Source organism: Etheostoma cragini, chromosome 17 (genome assembly GCF_013103735.1).
Source record: "Etheostoma cragini isolate CJK2018 chromosome 17, CSU_Ecrag_1.0, whole genome shotgun sequence".
Classification (NCBI taxonomy): Eukaryota; Metazoa; Chordata; class Actinopteri; order Perciformes; family Percidae; genus Etheostoma; species Etheostoma cragini.
The window spans coordinates 24,856,389-24,873,934 of NC_048423.1; the positions used below are offsets into that span (position 1 = coordinate 24,856,389).

Below are 17,546 nucleotides of genomic sequence, written 5' to 3' on the forward strand. Positions count from 1 at the left end.
CCCCCCCCTCAAAACAATCAATGCTACTTCACCACTCAACCATTTATTATATACCTAAAATGGAAGTATTTTCAACTAACTAAAGTGATACAATAAAATCTGAGACGGTCCTTTCAGAGGCCGCGGTTGTGGAGTTAAACCAGAAAAAGAAAGCGTCATGCGGCGATGACAGTTCCATTTATGAAAAAAAAAGATTGTGGTTTGGATTAAAACACGCGTTTCCTGGTTGAATGTATTTTGTTTTCACCATGAAGGGAACTCAACTCTCTGGCTTGAAAGCTCTGTGTTTTATGTTGACACCAAGTTGATTTTGAGTTTTTTTTCCCTTTGTTATGTAAGGTTATAAATAATTGTTTTGGCATGGCTGGCTGAGTGGTTCTATATTCTGAAGATATTTTATCCCAACGTCCATCAAGCTGCTGAACTCCAATAATAAATCTTAGCAGAGCAGGGCTGCAATAAATCCAGCAGCACTTTAAGTATAACAGTTAGTTCTCAGGATGTTGTGTTGTCTGCACTGTCATGTGTGTCCTTTTGTGTCCCAGGACTCTTTGTTGATCTCCAGCTTATGTTGATTTCTTTTCATGTTCATTTTAGAATGGTTTTTCTGTTCCATGTTTATGTTGTGGCAGATTGATAAAAAGAGATTGTAGCACTATGTCCAAGACAAATTTCCCCTCAGGGACAATAAAGCATATTCTATTCTAGTCTATCGACGGTATCGAAAGGGGGATTTAATTCTTACATCCGCCCTCTGTTTTTTTTCAGAAATCGCACCCTGCTTATCTCTAATTAATGGGAAGGACAAAATAACTCAAACAGAAAAGAGCTAACAGGAACATGATATCAGACAAAATAATGTAATGAGTAACAAAAAGGCAGTTCAGTTGTACCAGCAAACTCATCATAACTGAAAGGATCACAACAAAAAGATGCGTGTAGAATACTTTTTTTTTTTATGTATATCAAATCTGCATCCCCAATCTGCTGCGATCCTTGTGGTAAACCCACTGGACTCAGAAAAGTCAGGTCAGTACATTTTAAACCCTGTGGGCCCGCAGCACTGTGCCAATGCAGCCGGACTCCATTTGAATAAGAGGCAGCTGAAGAGTAATTGTACTTTGGGGATTGGGGTGCACTATGGGAATGTCAGATTCAGTTAAATCTAATTTTACCTTGCTGTATTCACCAGCATGCTTTAGTTTGGATCCAAAATGGCTGCTTGTTTGCGGTCAGCTCCTGCTGAATGACTGCGCATTTCCTAAATCCAATTCACACCAACATGAAACAAGATACAGTGGAGCTTTAGGACAAAAACCTCCTTCACAAGTGTCTTCAGTGCCAATGATCTTCGAGGAAGGAAACTTTGGGGTGCATCGTGCAAAAGACTAGGACATCAGTTTGACTTAATTTCATGTCACTGATTTAAACTGAAAGCTTTGTTTTTAATTCTCCAGATGTTCATAGATGTTCATAGCCTAGAAATCTAGATCCACCCTAGTGGCAGCCAATCTGCAGCCAGGGTCAGTCCAGCAACTCTCCGTTGGCTTAGGAGCTGGTAGAACCAAATTCTGTTCAGGCCAATCACATAATATGGATTTCAAAATGACATGGATGGTTCCACACAACGAGCTTTGCATTTTGATTCAACAGCCCTTAACCAAATGAAATAGTTTCCAAACAGTATCCTGACTACATATTAATCCATGATAATCCATCAACATATGTTCCTCTGGTCCTTATATTTCATATAAATTAGGTGTCTTGACCATGATGATTAAAGAAATCTGTAAAACCACTGGTAATAAGTTGGAATGAAGTTAGCTAAGAGGATCTTAACAAAGAATTGAGTGATCATCTGTTTGCTTTAGAAACTGGCAAAACACACACAGACTCACACTCACACTCACACTCAATCACACTCCATCCAAATTTGCATTTCTAAAATTCAGCGTGACAAGACGCAGGAGGCCAAATGGTCCGTAACGAGACTTCTCTCTGAGTTAGCTGTGAACACTTTCCAAACAAGATGCTAACAAGTCTAGGTGTGAGTGGCGTGCTGCGTGTGTGTGTGTCTGTGTGTGTTGTGTTCAAACTGGAACAGTGGGAGAAAGAGGAGGTCAGGTGGCTGAAAGCTCATGAGGAAACCAGATGGTGTTTTCCTTCCTCACCTACTGTACTACAATCCCCTCTCCAGACTTACTTTCTCCTGACGGCACGCATGACCTAGACAACAACTCTTAACGTATTCAAAAGGGCAAACTGCAGGTGACCCAATGCGAGGGGTGGGTATAAGTGAATGGTAGAGACTGCCCTTTGCATTAAGCTGTCTACATTTTAGAACGCGGTTTTAGAACAATTCGCGTTGACATTAGCATTTCTAGGTTGTGAGAAATTAGAAAAGCCTGAACAACATTAAAACAGCTACACTTCTTCTTCACCCTCTTTTCAATTGGCAAACAGTGATATTGCATTACTGAGTGCAAAGGGGTACAGACAGCCGGTGGACCAAATGATTCATGGTCAGGGTGTAGTTGTACAAAAATAACAAAAACAGTGACCGCCTGTTACAACTACTTACAGCGAAGTGTGAAAGTAAAGCCAATATGGGAAAGTGCCCCAATCCTGCATTCTATCTCATTTCCTGCAGGGGGCGATTCCATTGGCTCCAAATGGAAGTCTGTTTCCATGAGTCAAAATCAACGAGAAAAATGATCCTATTTCTCATTTGATTTATCACTTCAGTAAACATTTTCATAATGAGTTCATGGTCTCAATCATGAGTCAATACAGCATGATGTTCATATTGTGAATGATGGTCTCAATCTACTTTTGTGTTTTTTTTTTTGTTTTTTTTTGTTCTGCCTCCTGCAGCTTTATAATGAACATTCATAGAAAGTTAGAGGTGACTGTGGCACACAACCCCCGACCCACTCAGAGCTGTTCCAAATCAATGACATTAGCCTCCCCTTTTGTCACTGGTTTGGAAAAGCTCTGTTATCTCACACACTGAAACACCGAGCTGGCATTTTATGAAGTTACCCCATTTTGGAGATCATTTAAAGGTCCCATGGCATGAAAATGTCATTTTATCAGATGGTATCACATTAAATAAGGGGAAAGGTTCCCTCCCCTTTCTCTGCTTTGCCTGCCCAGGGAATCAAGGCTTTCAAACAACTGAAGCATGGCAGTTGGTTAGGGCCACACCCCCCAGCCTCCACCTAGCACCCCTTGCTTGTATTTGTTAGCTCTGTACTGTAGTAGTAGTGCTGAAGTATTTAAAAATACAGGCAATTGTAAGCTAGAAAGCTAGAAACAGGCTCATGTTGCAAATCCTACAAACCACAGATAGGGGCTAATAAAAGTCACGCTACACTCTTTAAAATGTCTATTCATCTCTTCATTTACTTGTTCATCTTCCTCCTCGTTTGTCTGTCAGTATCATGTCTTCTCCCTCTCCCCGCCTCTGGCTGACACATTCCTCCAAGTATGGCCACACACTGGCAGCTGCAACGGGAACTTATCACGGACGAAGAAAGGGGATCTGCCGTGCTCGCTTCCTGTCAGCACAGATGTCAAGGTGAACTTGGGGAACTCCTTAAATAACCGGCTCTGCGACCCCTCCCCACACACACACACACACACACACACACACCGATCTGAATGTATCTTCCCCTTTCCACGATATGACTTAATGATAAGAGGAGTGAGATGTGGTTAAAGATTGCACAAAACTACCACTACTCACTAGGTTAGAAATTAACTTCCATTAATCATGACACAGACAATACATTAGTGTGCTTTGATTACAATTTAATATGATTCAAATCATCTGACAATCAATACTAATCAGATGAGTTTGAATAACAATTGTTAATTTCACGGTTTCATGGTTACTTATCACTTTTGAGTAGAGGCTGTAAGTTATGGGCAGTGACAGAGTTAGGACTCATGTTGGGTGTCCTGGGGGTTTTAGGGCGCTGGCCATGTACAGTAACTGTGATTGTCAATCCCCAAACTGAGTTTAGTAGGGAACATTTTAATGTATGTCTTCACTAACCTAAGTCTCCACCAGACTGTCCACTATGCAAAACAAAAAGGCAACCAGTCCCCCCAAATGTCATCCATGTGTGTGCCGAGTTCCCGTCTAATTATTCAGACTGTAATTAAAAACAGCAGAGCAGGTAAAAAACTGTAAAGTCAACCTTAAATGTTCTAATTCCAAATCAGAAAAGTCTGGCAATTGGTAACTCTCCCGCTCAGTGAAAAGAAAAACAGAAGCTTCCATCATTTGCACTTAGCCTTAAATAAAATCCAATATCAACACTAATACAGCAACGATGACGTAAGTTAAAAAATGTAACAAGGGTCCCACAGCGCTAAGTCAAACGTGCACTTTGAGCATTATTCATTCAGCCCCCAGGGCTCCTGGAGGCCATGTCTGCAAGGATTTGACCAGGCCTCTGTTTAAAGGCTAAAAATAGTGATTGTTAGGATGGTGTGCAGCATCTACAAATATGAAGAAACGTCTGTTTACAAAGACAATCAATGCAGTATCCATGTAGAAAGTCTGGGAGTCATTCCTGCTCAGTCTCCAAGGAGGATGAGTTTTCACTAAAATGCTGCTGGGAATTGTTAACATCAGTTTGTTGGTAAGTTAATTGACATCCATCTAAATGTGTCAACAAGATGGCAGATGGCAAATATCTTATGACTTCAGATATGAATTTTAACTGATAGAAATGTGTAGCGACGCTTGCATGACTGGCCTTAGGGTTACTACTCCTGTCACTAACTTTACCATCAGTACACACTTCCCCTGTAAATCAGTAGAGAGGTTTTTGTTGCCATTGTCATATTATATGTGCATTTTAATGCACTTGTTAAAATGTATTAATTACATTTTCCCTGGCTGCTTGCCTGACGTCTTTGCAGGTAAACTTAGCCGTTTCAGTGGCCATCCATCATTCGTACAGTTTGGCACCAAAACGACTAGTTCAGTTTAAAAAAAAGATTGGGGTTTGGGCTAAAACAGCAGTCCCCTTAAATAGTATTCACAAACAACCCATTTTCTGGGGAAAAGTCTTTTGTTTTCTCTTTACCTTCTCCTGGCACACCAACTCCTCTCCCCTGCTTGTTTTATGACCCACTAGCCATCAGAGCGGTCTTATACAGCATCGGTCAATGTGGTGCTGACAAATTATTGGGCCTTACTTTTTGTAGCTTTATGTACAAATGGTTCATGAGAACAGCCTGATTTAAAAAAATAATAAATGCAATGTAAAGATTTCAGGCGGCGTTGGACATGTCTGACATATCTCCAGTGGAGTAATCTGATGCCCTACTCTTCGTGCCCACTAACCCAGTTAACCTCTAGTTGCACCACCACTCTAGCAGCCGGGGTTTGTATCTTGGGGCAATAAAAAAGTCACATTGTTCCTGCATAGCACGGTCTACACATGTTGCCCTGCTGTCCTAACCAGAGTGCTATTTACATCTCAGATACAAGCACAGCTAAGCTCCTCTGGTATTAGCATGAAATGGCTGAGAGTGTAGACAGTTCTGCTTCACCAAAACTATCTTTTTTGATTTAGCTTGTGGGGAAAATACTATGGATCAACTTCACTCTGTTTGTCTAACGGTTCCTCCATCTGTTCCTATGTCACAAACTATGCTTGGGACATATCTGATCAGATTTTGGTGGGATTTTCTAATAATATAAAAACTGAGTCATGAGTACCTGAATCTGAAATTTCCACCTCCAATCTGATACATTAACTTTGAAGATAGGCAGTGATGTTAAAGGTCAGATATTTTATGCAACAAACATCAACATTGAATGTCAGTAACCTAAAGCTATAGCCACAATAAAGAAGTGTGGACCTATGTGAATGTTGGTGGATGAGTGACAGTTTGAATGGGGTGAGGGCTGAATTATGCCAACCATGCCAGGCTGCCAAGCTGTGCAGCTGGCAGGGAGAGGGGAGGGGGGGCGATGGTGATCTGGGTAGAGTGGTCAGGTTCTGTTGTGTGTTGACTTCCCCTGGAATCCAGCCAGGTAAACTGTCAAAGTCCACTTCCTCCCTTTAGACGTGGCAGGCTTTTGGGGGTCTTAAAATCACCCACCAGCCCTCGCGTCTTCTGTTTTTACCCAGAACTAATCCACCCTCACAGCCCTGGCATTTCCATCCAAGCCAGTCTGAGTGGAGGCTTCGTGTTATTGGCCAGTCCTCTGTAGCGATGGGCCGCCAGTAGCAATGACAAGCTCGCCCCAAAATAGAAGTGTGGTCAGCAGCACAAAAATATCCAGGTAAGTGGGGGTTTGAATCAAAACTGTTAGAATCACAGCCGTGTCCTGAAGGGAAATGGTGATATTTTGATCATTTTGGCCATGATTTTTACCGCTAAAGTAATTGCTGAGTTCTGGAAACAAGGCAACAAATCAACAATGCATTTCGAAAGGTCGCAAACACAAGCAATAAAAGAAAACTGTGCTACACTGTGTTCCAGCCCAGTTTCCGTAAGAATTAGGTTGTTGTTGTATAAATTCATACAATCATTCAATAACGTAAGTAGTACAACCCTACATTTACCAACATCCTGTGTACTGCTGACTTTCATGCAGAGAACTAGGGTTTGCAGTCTGTCACAATCCAGCTGTTATTGTGAGCATGATCTTTCCTTAAATTACCTAACCCCAACCATATCTTGTTTTAATGATTTATTCATTTTTCTGCCTTATGGTGCCCCAGCTGGATGCACACTAAGGATGTTGAGTGTTTTAACCCCTAGGCAACCACGGTTCCTCAAAATCTTTCCTTACCTTACCCATAGCGCAGTTGCCATGAACAGATATTGTGTATTGGCATTAAATGCTCACTGCAATCCTGTGTTTTGCAGAATTGTCCAATATTGATGATGTTGTTTGCTGATACAGCAGGTCCAAGGTGGTCAGTATACTAAGATGGAGGTCCACAACAGGTCTGGCATAGGAGGGTCTGGCTAGTCCACACAATATTCCAGGATAGGAAAAAAACTTGCTGTGGTTTATTGGCATTTCCTTAAACCAATCAGAATCTTGGGCGGTGCCAAGTGCCGGACGCACAACACAAAGAAAGAGGAAGGTAATGGACATTCAGCAGAAAATGAGGGAAATCCGGCTGAATTTCCAGGGGCACATGAACAGATAAATTAAACATCATCAATGTATACTATCATAACCTCTTTGATTGTCTGACTGATCGAGCTTCTTTCCCCATCTGAATTTCTTTTGAGCAATATCCCAGATCTAATTAATTCCAAACTGTGATTATAAGCTCCACTCTCAAAACTCCATGTTTCCAGACTTAAGCATGGCTTCTCATAGATAGTACACTGAGCCCCCCCCCAACGGGGCGGCTATGGCTCAGTGGTAGAGCGGTAGCCTGCCAATCGGAAGGTTGGTGGTTCGATCCCCGCCCCTGCAGTCATTGTCGAAGTGTCCTTGGGCAAGACACTGAACCCAGAGTTGCCCCCGATGCTGTGCATCGGAGTGTGTATGTGTGTGAGTGTTTATCTGATGAGCAGGTGGCACCTTGTACGGCAGCCCCGGCCACAGTGTATGAATGTGTGTGAATGGTGAATGTTTCCTGGAGATGTAAAAGCGCTTTGAGCAGTTGTTAAGACTAGAAAAGCGCTATATAAATACAGCACATTTACATTACAGCTTGAGGTCCTTTGGGTGTGGGACAAAGCCACTAAATCCTGGGAGTCAGGGCTTCTTTTCCGAGTGGGAAATGCAATTGACAGGAGAAGGAGAAGGTTTATTGATGTTTCACAATCCTATCTCCCTGTTCTCGTTTGTCTTTTCCAAGAAGAGGTACCACTCAGCCTCGCCCTGACAACAATGTGGGGAATCAAGGCAGTTGTCACACATCCTGCCATGTTCCTCTGCTCTTCCCTGTGACCTGCTGAACTACTTGTACTCACCTGGCTTGTGTAGACAGATATAGCCTTGTGCTATAGTTGGTGACTTGGTATTTGACTCTTTCTATGGTGTTCTAAATAAAATCAATGCAAACATTGTTCCTGACAGGACGAGGCTAATGAACTCTTGCTCATGTATGTTCACACCCATAAATCACTGTAATGTACACACACTATATCCTTTGTCATAAACACAACAATGGCCTGATCTCATTGCAGAACAGGACAACACAAACAATCCTAAAGCTCTGTTTATGTGACAATGAGGTACACTTCCTCTGATGGTGACTCAGATCTTACAAAGGTTATTTAAAGCTATGTCAATCTATAGGTAATGCCCTGTAGTACACCATGATGTTAAAGGCATTACATCTATGTATAGACTGAATGATTCTTCTTAATCATCACTTATGACTCACTAGAAGTGTGTATCTTTTTCATGCTGCTCCGTGGTCCAGAGTTTTGAAGGTATGCGGATGACATGTTTGGATTTTGGAGGGTGTCACAGAATATTACATCCGTAATGAGTTTCTATTTCCACCTTTCAACAGCATTTCACAGTCTTCATTTAGCACCGAAAACTAGTGAGTGGACCTGTAAGCTTAGATTATTTTCCTACATATACTGTTCCCAAAGGTCAAGAAGAAACTTCCATGCTCATAGTAACTCTCTGTTTGAGAAATCCATGTTTAAGAACAAGAACCAGCGGGGGATCTGCATGTGTTTCTTGCCCCACTGGACGCATTTTTAACCACGTCGCCACGTTCCAAGATGAGTGGAGCTACAAGGTTATCATAACAGACTGAATTGTTGGCCAGAGCTATAATCCAAATTGAAGTAAACCTTATCAGTATCAGCCCAAGCCTGACTTATTCATCAGGGCTGCCAACTCTCACGCATTGGCCGTGAGACACACGCATTTGACCGGTTTCACACGCTCACACGCCACACCCCCGATTTCTCACGCTGAAGTGTCAACCCGGCCAAGTGTCAAAATTTCTGAAAGATGAGTTTATCTATAGATCTACCTGTTGAGCCACTCGCGATCGACTAGTTGTGCTTTCAGAGACTGTGAGGGGGTTCAAGAGCGCTCCCCGGCTCCGGGTATGAGCTCTGAGTATCACAGACCGTCCGTCTCTTCATGACCACTCTCTCTGTAAAGATAGAGGTGAGCAGCGCGGCTAATGTAGCAACTTCAGTTCATGTTAGTGGACTCGCTCTGCTGGGGGCAGTGACGCGTTGCATCCGTGCGTAGACCTCTGATAATGAGCAGCATACAGTCACCTCTAAACTATGTCAGAGACCAGAGACCCAAATGGGCCTCTGTGCCTGTCACTCGGTCTGAGTGAGATCCACCATATCAGCCGAGCAATAACATGCACAGCAGACTATATTACAACTACAACTCTCCAAATCTCGGACAACAGAGATGGGAGGAGTTATATTTTGAAGTGCACAAAGTTGTAAACATGAGCAGAAATCTGATGAAACACATCTGAGCTATACTATGCTATATATACAAAACTATATATACTATACTATACTATACTGCAACGTTGGGCCACTATTGTGCTTCTCTAACCTCTGTGCATCTCTAAATGAAACTGTACATAATTAATTTGATGTTTTATACAATTAACAATAGTCTTTATTTTCCCAAAAAGTAAATACAGTAAGTGGGGCCCAGAGGATGAGGGCCAAACATTACTGAACCTCGGCACAAAGGCTAAAGGATAAGAATCTATGTAACTCAATGGTTCTTATTCTTTAGAATTTCAGTGGTCTTAGTTAATCCCTCAACATTAATTTAACTTTGGGTCCCTTGTCCCTACACCAGGGCCCCTTGGACCTGTTCAGCACAGACCCAAATCTTCTCAGCTGTTGCTGACATATGCTCCTGTCTCTTCATGTGGCTCATTATGTTTGGCACATTGTCTGGGTCAGTTCTTACATCATAAGAAGTTAATAATTTAAATAATGTAAATGCTAAATGCCCTAATACCTGTTGATACTAGAACAACACAAAGGTTCTTAACCCTACAGTTTTGCACATATCATGTAAGACTTGATTTCTCAATTATTTTGCAAAAAAAGTCTCCAGAAAGTGCCATTTAATGGTTTATTTTTCAATTTGTTTTCCTGGGGGGGGCATACCCCCAGACCCTCCTAGGGAGAGCCCCATCCCCACACACATAACAAATCCCAATTTAAACCCTGAAGGATAAAGACCCAAAGAAATTGCTTTGTAGACGGCAAAATATGGGTTGGCCCCCCAAAATCTCACTCAAAGGTTTGGGGAAAAGTTGGCAGCCCTGTATTCATTACAAAAAACTGGCATTATTGGTTTTGAGCATTAGAGGCTAACGTCATCAAAGGACCAATGGTCTTGTTAGTGGTCACTGATCTCGACAGCCTTGAACCGGGCTAGGCTCTGGTTCATTGGCATTTGTTTAAACCAATCACAATCGTCTTGGGCGTGAAATCCACCAGAGGTTAGAACGCCGACAGAGACAGAAAGCTGACGGATAACAGGCAGAAAATGAGACATCCAGTGGAATATCCGGCATCATCTGAACAATCCCGGAAGTGAATTGTCATCACTAAAGAGTATACTGCCCCTGATGTTCATGGGCTTGGACTGCATGTTTGAGGACACAACTTTAGGGAATGTGGAATAGTCATCATGTTGTTAGCAACAAGCATGCATAGAAGCTCTCTAAGGGAACAGCAGCGGTGAGGGTATGAGAGGAAGCTGAGCACTGACAGCTTAAACACACCATCTAATAGCTAAGAGTGTGTTGGATGTGTGATGTACTGAGTGGAATATGTCACATGTTACAGTTGTCTGGCTCATGGGCTTTGCTCTATCAGCGTCCCTCAAAAGCCCACCCTGATCAAACCCTAATAGGGTCATGTGGTGATTGCATATACACATACACAACATCGCCAGCCTGTTGATACGAGGCTCACTCAGCCATAAGCAATGTGTCTGCTAATTCATCTCCATCCACTTAAAGCAACACGCATGTTCCACATATTATTTGGCCTATTGGCCCAACATTTAAAAGACGACAGACTCTGTGGCACCTTGGAGGCCTAAAGTGTCCCAAATACTGCTGCTCTACTTTTAGCAACATACAAAGTTCATTTTTCACAGGCTGCACGGAAACATGTCAAGTTGAGTATTGCCCTTGAGATGGAAGACGGACAGTCAGGACACACAAATGCACATGTACGCCCACAGCTATCACTATAGCTATGCCTGAGTACTAGAATATATTCACATCCGAAACATTGAAGATGTATAGATTGGTGGTAGAGAAACTGTTCCTGGGTCAATCCGTTCCACTGGGCCGTACTAATAGGTCGCATAAACATGCTGAGTAAATGTAATGCTATCATCAGAGTCTGGGGGTTAATCAATAAACATAAAATATGTTTCCAGAGTTTTAATCATCTAGATCAGGGGACAGAGAGAGGGAGCAGGGACCCCCTGCTATACATTTTGTATCCTATTAAGTTGTGACAAATATTATATTTGTCTGTGTGAGTAAAGTCTGCAGTGTCTCTATGCAGGCGTCAGAGTTCTGCCCTCTGTGTCCCCTGGCACTGCAAATAATCAAAAGCATGGCAGTCATGTGTGCTCTAAAGCCATCTGGACATAAATACATCCCACAATTCACTGCAGGGCAAGGGTCAAGGCATGGCCTGCTGGACTGACAACAGCTACAAGATAATTAGGAGATAATTAAACAGTGGATGTGTGGATGTTGTCCAGCGGTTCTCAAACGTTGCTCAAAGGTCCACATCGGATTTTTATTCCAGGTCAGAGGTCTATAACAATTGGCAATTGCAAAATATCATTTCACGAACTCACTTTTTACATAAGCAACATTTATTGAAGTTGAGTTTTCTGTGGTCCTGCTCAGCGTTTGGATCGATTTGGGTACCGGTACCATATGGTACTTTTCCAGCTTCACACAGTAAAAGTACAGCATTATTTTCAGATTCATGCAGTAAAGGGATGTTTTTTTTTAATCACTTTTTGATGTTATTTGTTTTTAAACTATGTTTTTGTTGCTTCAATGTTTTTTTTTTAAAGTGTATACATTTGCATTTTTAATCTCCATTTTCCACGATTGTTCTTGTAATTATTTGCGCTTTTTTGTGTATATTCAACATCACTAACAATATATTGATCAATAGATTTTTTTTTTTTATTTGAAACGTTACACTTTAGATTGTTTTGTCCTCATAACACGGTGAAGGTTTATGGGTTGGGTCTGGAGTGACTTCCAGTTTGGTCTGGATGCAAGCCTTGGTCTTGGTCTGCAGTAGTGCTTTTAGGTGGTCTCTAACTATTGCCTTACAAGTTACTCACAAAACAAAACCCTCTTCTCCCAGACTCCAGTTAACCAGTCGTGGGACACTGAAAGTCACAAGGAGCTGTAAAAGCAGTGCATCACCTGGCAGCTCCGAGTTGAAAGACTTCCACACCTGCAGCGAGCGGAGGATCTCCTCTGAAGCTGCGAGCCAAACGACACCTTAACAGGCGTTCACGAGCCATCTCACAGACCCTTACCGCCCTGTAGAACCACTAACAGACCAATTAGCACTAATGTGTAGTGGCTGGCCCCTCCCTCTGTTCTCACAGAGCTGTCCCAGGTACACACACACACACACACAAACACACACACACAAACTTGTACCCTGGAGGCTAAACCACCGTCTTTTTTCCGTATTCAACTACAGCTCCCATGAGACTTAGCAAAAAGCATGCTTCCAAAATGTCACAGACGCTAAACTGTTAAATAAAAACTAGTCATTGTTTCATTTGGGTTGCCATCATTAAAGTGACAATATTTAACTTTTTTTTTAATTTGATGTTTCTGAACCTGTGTCATTATTCATCTGATGATCATAAATGACCTGTAACAGTAAACGGGAGATACAGTGAAAAGAACTTTTATAAAGATTTTACCAATGCCTCTGCCCGGGTCTGGTTTTTCCCACAAAGTCGCAAAACATTTTACGGCAGGTAGGCCGGCCCTACAGCTACGCCTTTGAAGGCAGCTTCATTTCACGTAAAGAGAGAGAAAGAAAAGAGAGGAGCGAGACACAGCGAGTGCTTTGTTGTTGCAGGAAAAATTCAGCTATCACACACTCAGCAGTGTAGCCTACTCCATCTCCAAAAATACTTTGTTGAGTGTTTGTAGTGTGATAAATCTAAATTTCAAAATGTCTGACAAGGGCAAGGTGCGCTGGCTAGCTGCAGGCAGCTGTGCATTGTGCAACAGTCTGTGCTCCAAACACAGTGATGTGGCCCGTTACCCATGGATACTTTACATCACAACAGCTTGCATCGTGACCTCATATGACACAAAACGATGCAACTTTGTGTGTGTGTGTGTGTGTGTGTGTGTGTGTGTGTGTGTGAGAGAGAGAACCTTGCTTGTCAGAGGAGAGGGTTTGTGTGCTTGTATGTGTATGTAGGGACCTGATAGCACATCGCTACTCTACTTGCTAGTTGTAGTCCATCGTGCAGTGATGGGTGCAGGCATCAGCTGCAGCGCAGTGACACACACATTTCACACTGGAATTACTTGATAGTTTAATACTTGTGCTACAATTCTGTGGCCTGTGCTCCAAAGCTCTGTAGAACCACAGCTATGTGCAAACAAAGTGAACAGACAGACCTGCATGTGCAATAACACTGTAACTCAGGAGCGGGATGGGACATGAGTCATTGCGATTGGGACGGGACAGGAGTTACTGTGAGAGTGGGATGGGGACAGGAGTTCAGATCCACTCCCCTCTCACTGTCTACTTCTCACCTGTGTTCGGTTTGTCCTTTGTGTGTGAAGTGGAATCAGTTCAGTAAGATAAATAGAGAGAAACCTGTGGATGGGTGAATGGACGGATGCAGGGAGGAACTTACCTGGAGGACACAGGCAGCTGTGGGGGGCCTCCCTCGCCTCTCGGGTCTTCGGTAGTCGCGCTGCAAGCTTCTGCACGAGAGAGAAAAGAAGAAAAATGGTAACGCTTAAGTATGAAACAATTATTACATACAGTTATTATAACGTTCAACGTGACTTTTAACATAACATAACTTTGAAAACACACACCCTTTTAACAGTAGTTCCCACAAGAGGTGGTTTGAACATACATTGTCCTCTTAGATGATCCCCCCCCCCCCCCCCCCCCCCCCCCCCCCCCCCCCCCCCCCCCCCCCCCATGTTTTTTGATTATTTACTTTAGCTTTAAACATGAATTAAATCTTCCTGCACGTATCCAAGTGTGACAGTGGACCTCATTAGATAAACCAAGGCCTGCATGGGATTTGACCCTGAACAGAATAGAAAACCATCTGAGGACATTCTCCGTCCCGGTGCTGGTGGTTACCGGCCGGGGAATGCCAGCGGCGGCTGTTCAGAGGCCTGCGACAGGTGCTGAAGGGACGTTAGGGACGGCGCTGTTTGGAGCCCGGCTGGAGTATTCTGGGTACAGCCTGTTACCTCATTTACTCGTCATCTGGTTTGTGAGGACGTCGTGATGGCGGCGCCTGCTGCCACACAGCTGATTTTAAAGGACAGTTCATCCCCAAATCAAACATCAACTTAGTGTTGCTCTTATCTCAATCTAGATTGTGTCGGTGTGTGTTGCCCAGTGTTGGAGATATCGACCGTAATGCAACACAATACGTAATACATTTTACAATCTCATCAGCCTTTTGTCTTTCCAGAAATCATCATCAGATTGTCTGTTTCATAAAGTTTCAAAATTGTTGGATGGCACCTGAACCCAGTTTCACAGGGGAGTTTCAGATGCTATGTCTAACAAGTATTTGGTTTGATGCCTTAATAAGTTCATCAGCTGAAGAGAAGCCAAACATAGATAAAACTTCAAATATATGTCTGTCCTACAGGCCTTCTGTGAGTATTTCATTCCATAAGTATGGGGTTAGCTGTTAAACAGTCTTAAAAATCTACGACTGCCTCAAAACAGCCAAGGATTCCAGAGTTAAGTGCTCTCGTCATTCAGACGTCCCATGCGGAATCAATTGCAGGACTCCACTCTCTGGTACACATTTCCCTTAACCCCTTTAAATTATTCACGAATACTTCCAGGAATTTATTTGGTTGATACTGGCAGAGCCCACTCACAACTGGAGAAGTCTTTAGTAAGACTAATGCAGAGAGACGTCTATGGCCCAACCTGAAGCAACAGAACAGAAAGAAACTAGATCATGGAGATAAAGCAGAGTGTGGATTCAGTTCAACTGGAGCATTCAGGGCTAGACCTAAACCACATCAACAACCATAATTCACTTTCATTTCTTTTATTTCTCCTACAGTCTAATGACTTTGTTTCCTAAATCTGAGATCTTCAACAGGGAGTACAGGACCCTTAGGTGGTCCTTCGAGTTAGACAATAGCTAGTAAGTAAAACAATAGCTTGAGATACAGTGTTAGGGACCACTAAGGTCTATATAAAAGAGACTTCAGATACAGTATTAGGGACCACTAAGGTCTATATAAAAAAGACTTCAGATACAGTATTAGAGGACCACTAAGGTCTATATAAAAGAGACTTCAGATACAGTATTAGGGACCACTAAGGTCTATATAAAGAGACTTCAGATACAGTATTAGAGGACCACTAAGGTCTATATAAAGAGACTTCAGATACAGTATTAGGGACCACTAAGGTCTATATAAAAGAGACTTCAGATGCAGTACTAGGTGCAAGGCAAGGTACACTTCATGAGCAGAGCCGGATGTACATGTAGACCTGTGACTGGCGATGTTGGAACTCTGGATGCAGCAGCGTCACCCTCCAGACTTTTCAGCACCAGTACCATGATGGATTGATTGATTCTCATGGTCCACTTTGCTTTAAGTTGTGTTTTCCTTTATATGGGTTGCTACTGTGGGATTTTTGGACTGCAGCTGATTTATTAGGTACACTATTATCACAGGGGTATCATCCATCACAGAGTCATATAGCATTCAATGCTGTGTCATGAAATGTCTCACTTTCCTTCTGGACAGTTAAGTGATGTTTTCAAATTTGCTCACTGGAGCATATCTTTGCAATATCTCCGACTGTCAGCAGGCCTGTTTAGTCTCAAACTCCACTGCAATGTGTCATTCAGTGACTCAGAGTGTCTGTGTGTGTGTGTGTGTGTGTGTGTGTGTGTGTGTAAGTGTGTGTGTGTGTGTGTGTGTGTGTCCAGCCATCACTAACTGTGCTCTGACGAAGTGCAGAGGTGGCTCGGTCAATTCTACTTTAGTGTGCTGTTTGCATTAGGCTGCCTGATTAGCACATGGTTCATTTCTACACACACACACACGCACACACACATCATAGCCGTTGTATATGTATGTATTTGTGTTTGTGATGTGTGAATGCGTAGACCTGGTGCATTGGGTGACAGCTCTGTGGGGAGCAGAGTGAGGAAACCGGGGCAGGGGGAGACTATATTTTTCACCTTTCTACACCTCACAACATGGCCCCCAGCTCCCATCATGCCCCTGTGTTTACTACGTGCACCAGGCATCCACCAGGTCTGCAGAGAGTCTTTTGTGGTTCATTGTAAATGTTAAAGGGGCCAAGTTTGGGGCGAGATAACGACAGAGAGGGGGGAGGTGGGGCTGTTTTCAGGGGGGTTGTGAAGGTTATAGCAGTTGTTTTGGGGGAGGTACGACTCAATCCCAGGACTTCACAGAGCTTATTCTTAACTTAGACACCTGTTGAGAATTTGCAGCTACGAGGGGCCGTGAACCTTTCTACATGCGATTTCTTTGCTTTTTCTTCAATCTGCAGAAAAACAGTCATGTGCAAATAACAAGTAGGCATGCTGGAACTTTTTGTTTTCTGATGGACAACGATTTGTCCTTCTGGCAACCCTTCTGTGTAGTGTCTCCCGCTCTAGACCGCCAGGTGTCATGTCATGGTTATGACGGTGTTGTGTCAGTCTTATGCACACACCTTCCAATAATGTGTTACCAGATGCTCAATTACTTCCTACAACAGCTGCTCACTGTAGTTTATAACTAATGTTACCTAAACAGGACAAATGGGGACTTTGTGGGGACTATTTTCAGCGGCGGAGTCATCTACATTTGGTGCTCTAGGGAGGATTTGGTTTGGAGATTGAGGAACATGTCACCCAGAGCAGCAGTGTGGGATCATTCATGTGTTTCTAATAGTTGGATCTGCACAGCCCCATACCCCCGGGCACAATAACTGCTAACAAAATGGACCATAAACATAACTCAATCAGCTAATGGATTCTGCTGTGATCCAGATTTGACTGCGGTAATATTAATAATAATGATAATAATAAGGAGCAACTCTGTGAAGCTTGAACAGGGCTGCCTGCCACTGAAGGAGACCAGGAGGTAGATTCTGGATAGTGTTGGGTGAAAGTACCACAGATGTCTCACTCTGTCTCTACAGGAGGACACATCTGTGCTGGTGTCCCATTAATTATGACTATGTATATACGGAGAGTTAAACAGAGAAGCAAGCTGCATCGCCCCAGGCCCGTCTTATTTTGTCTTGTGATCAGAACGACA

The 17,546-nt window shown here is 42.9% G+C and overlaps 1 protein-coding gene across 16 annotated transcripts in view; it reads right to left on the minus strand.

Moving 5' to 3' along the window:
- The window catches only part of col13a1 (collagen, type XIII, alpha 1), a 125,913-nt gene that overhangs the window by 104,596 nt on the left and 3,771 nt on the right, over window positions 1-17,546 (minus strand). For all 16 annotated transcript variants that reach the window (XM_034898311.1, XM_034898318.1, XM_034898316.1 and 13 more), the window contains exon 2: window positions 13,904-13,973. In XM_034898311.1, the coding sequence (XP_034754202.1) occupies window positions 13,904-13,973 (70 nt within the window). The remainder of the gene's footprint in view (window positions 1-13,903; window positions 13,974-17,546) is intronic.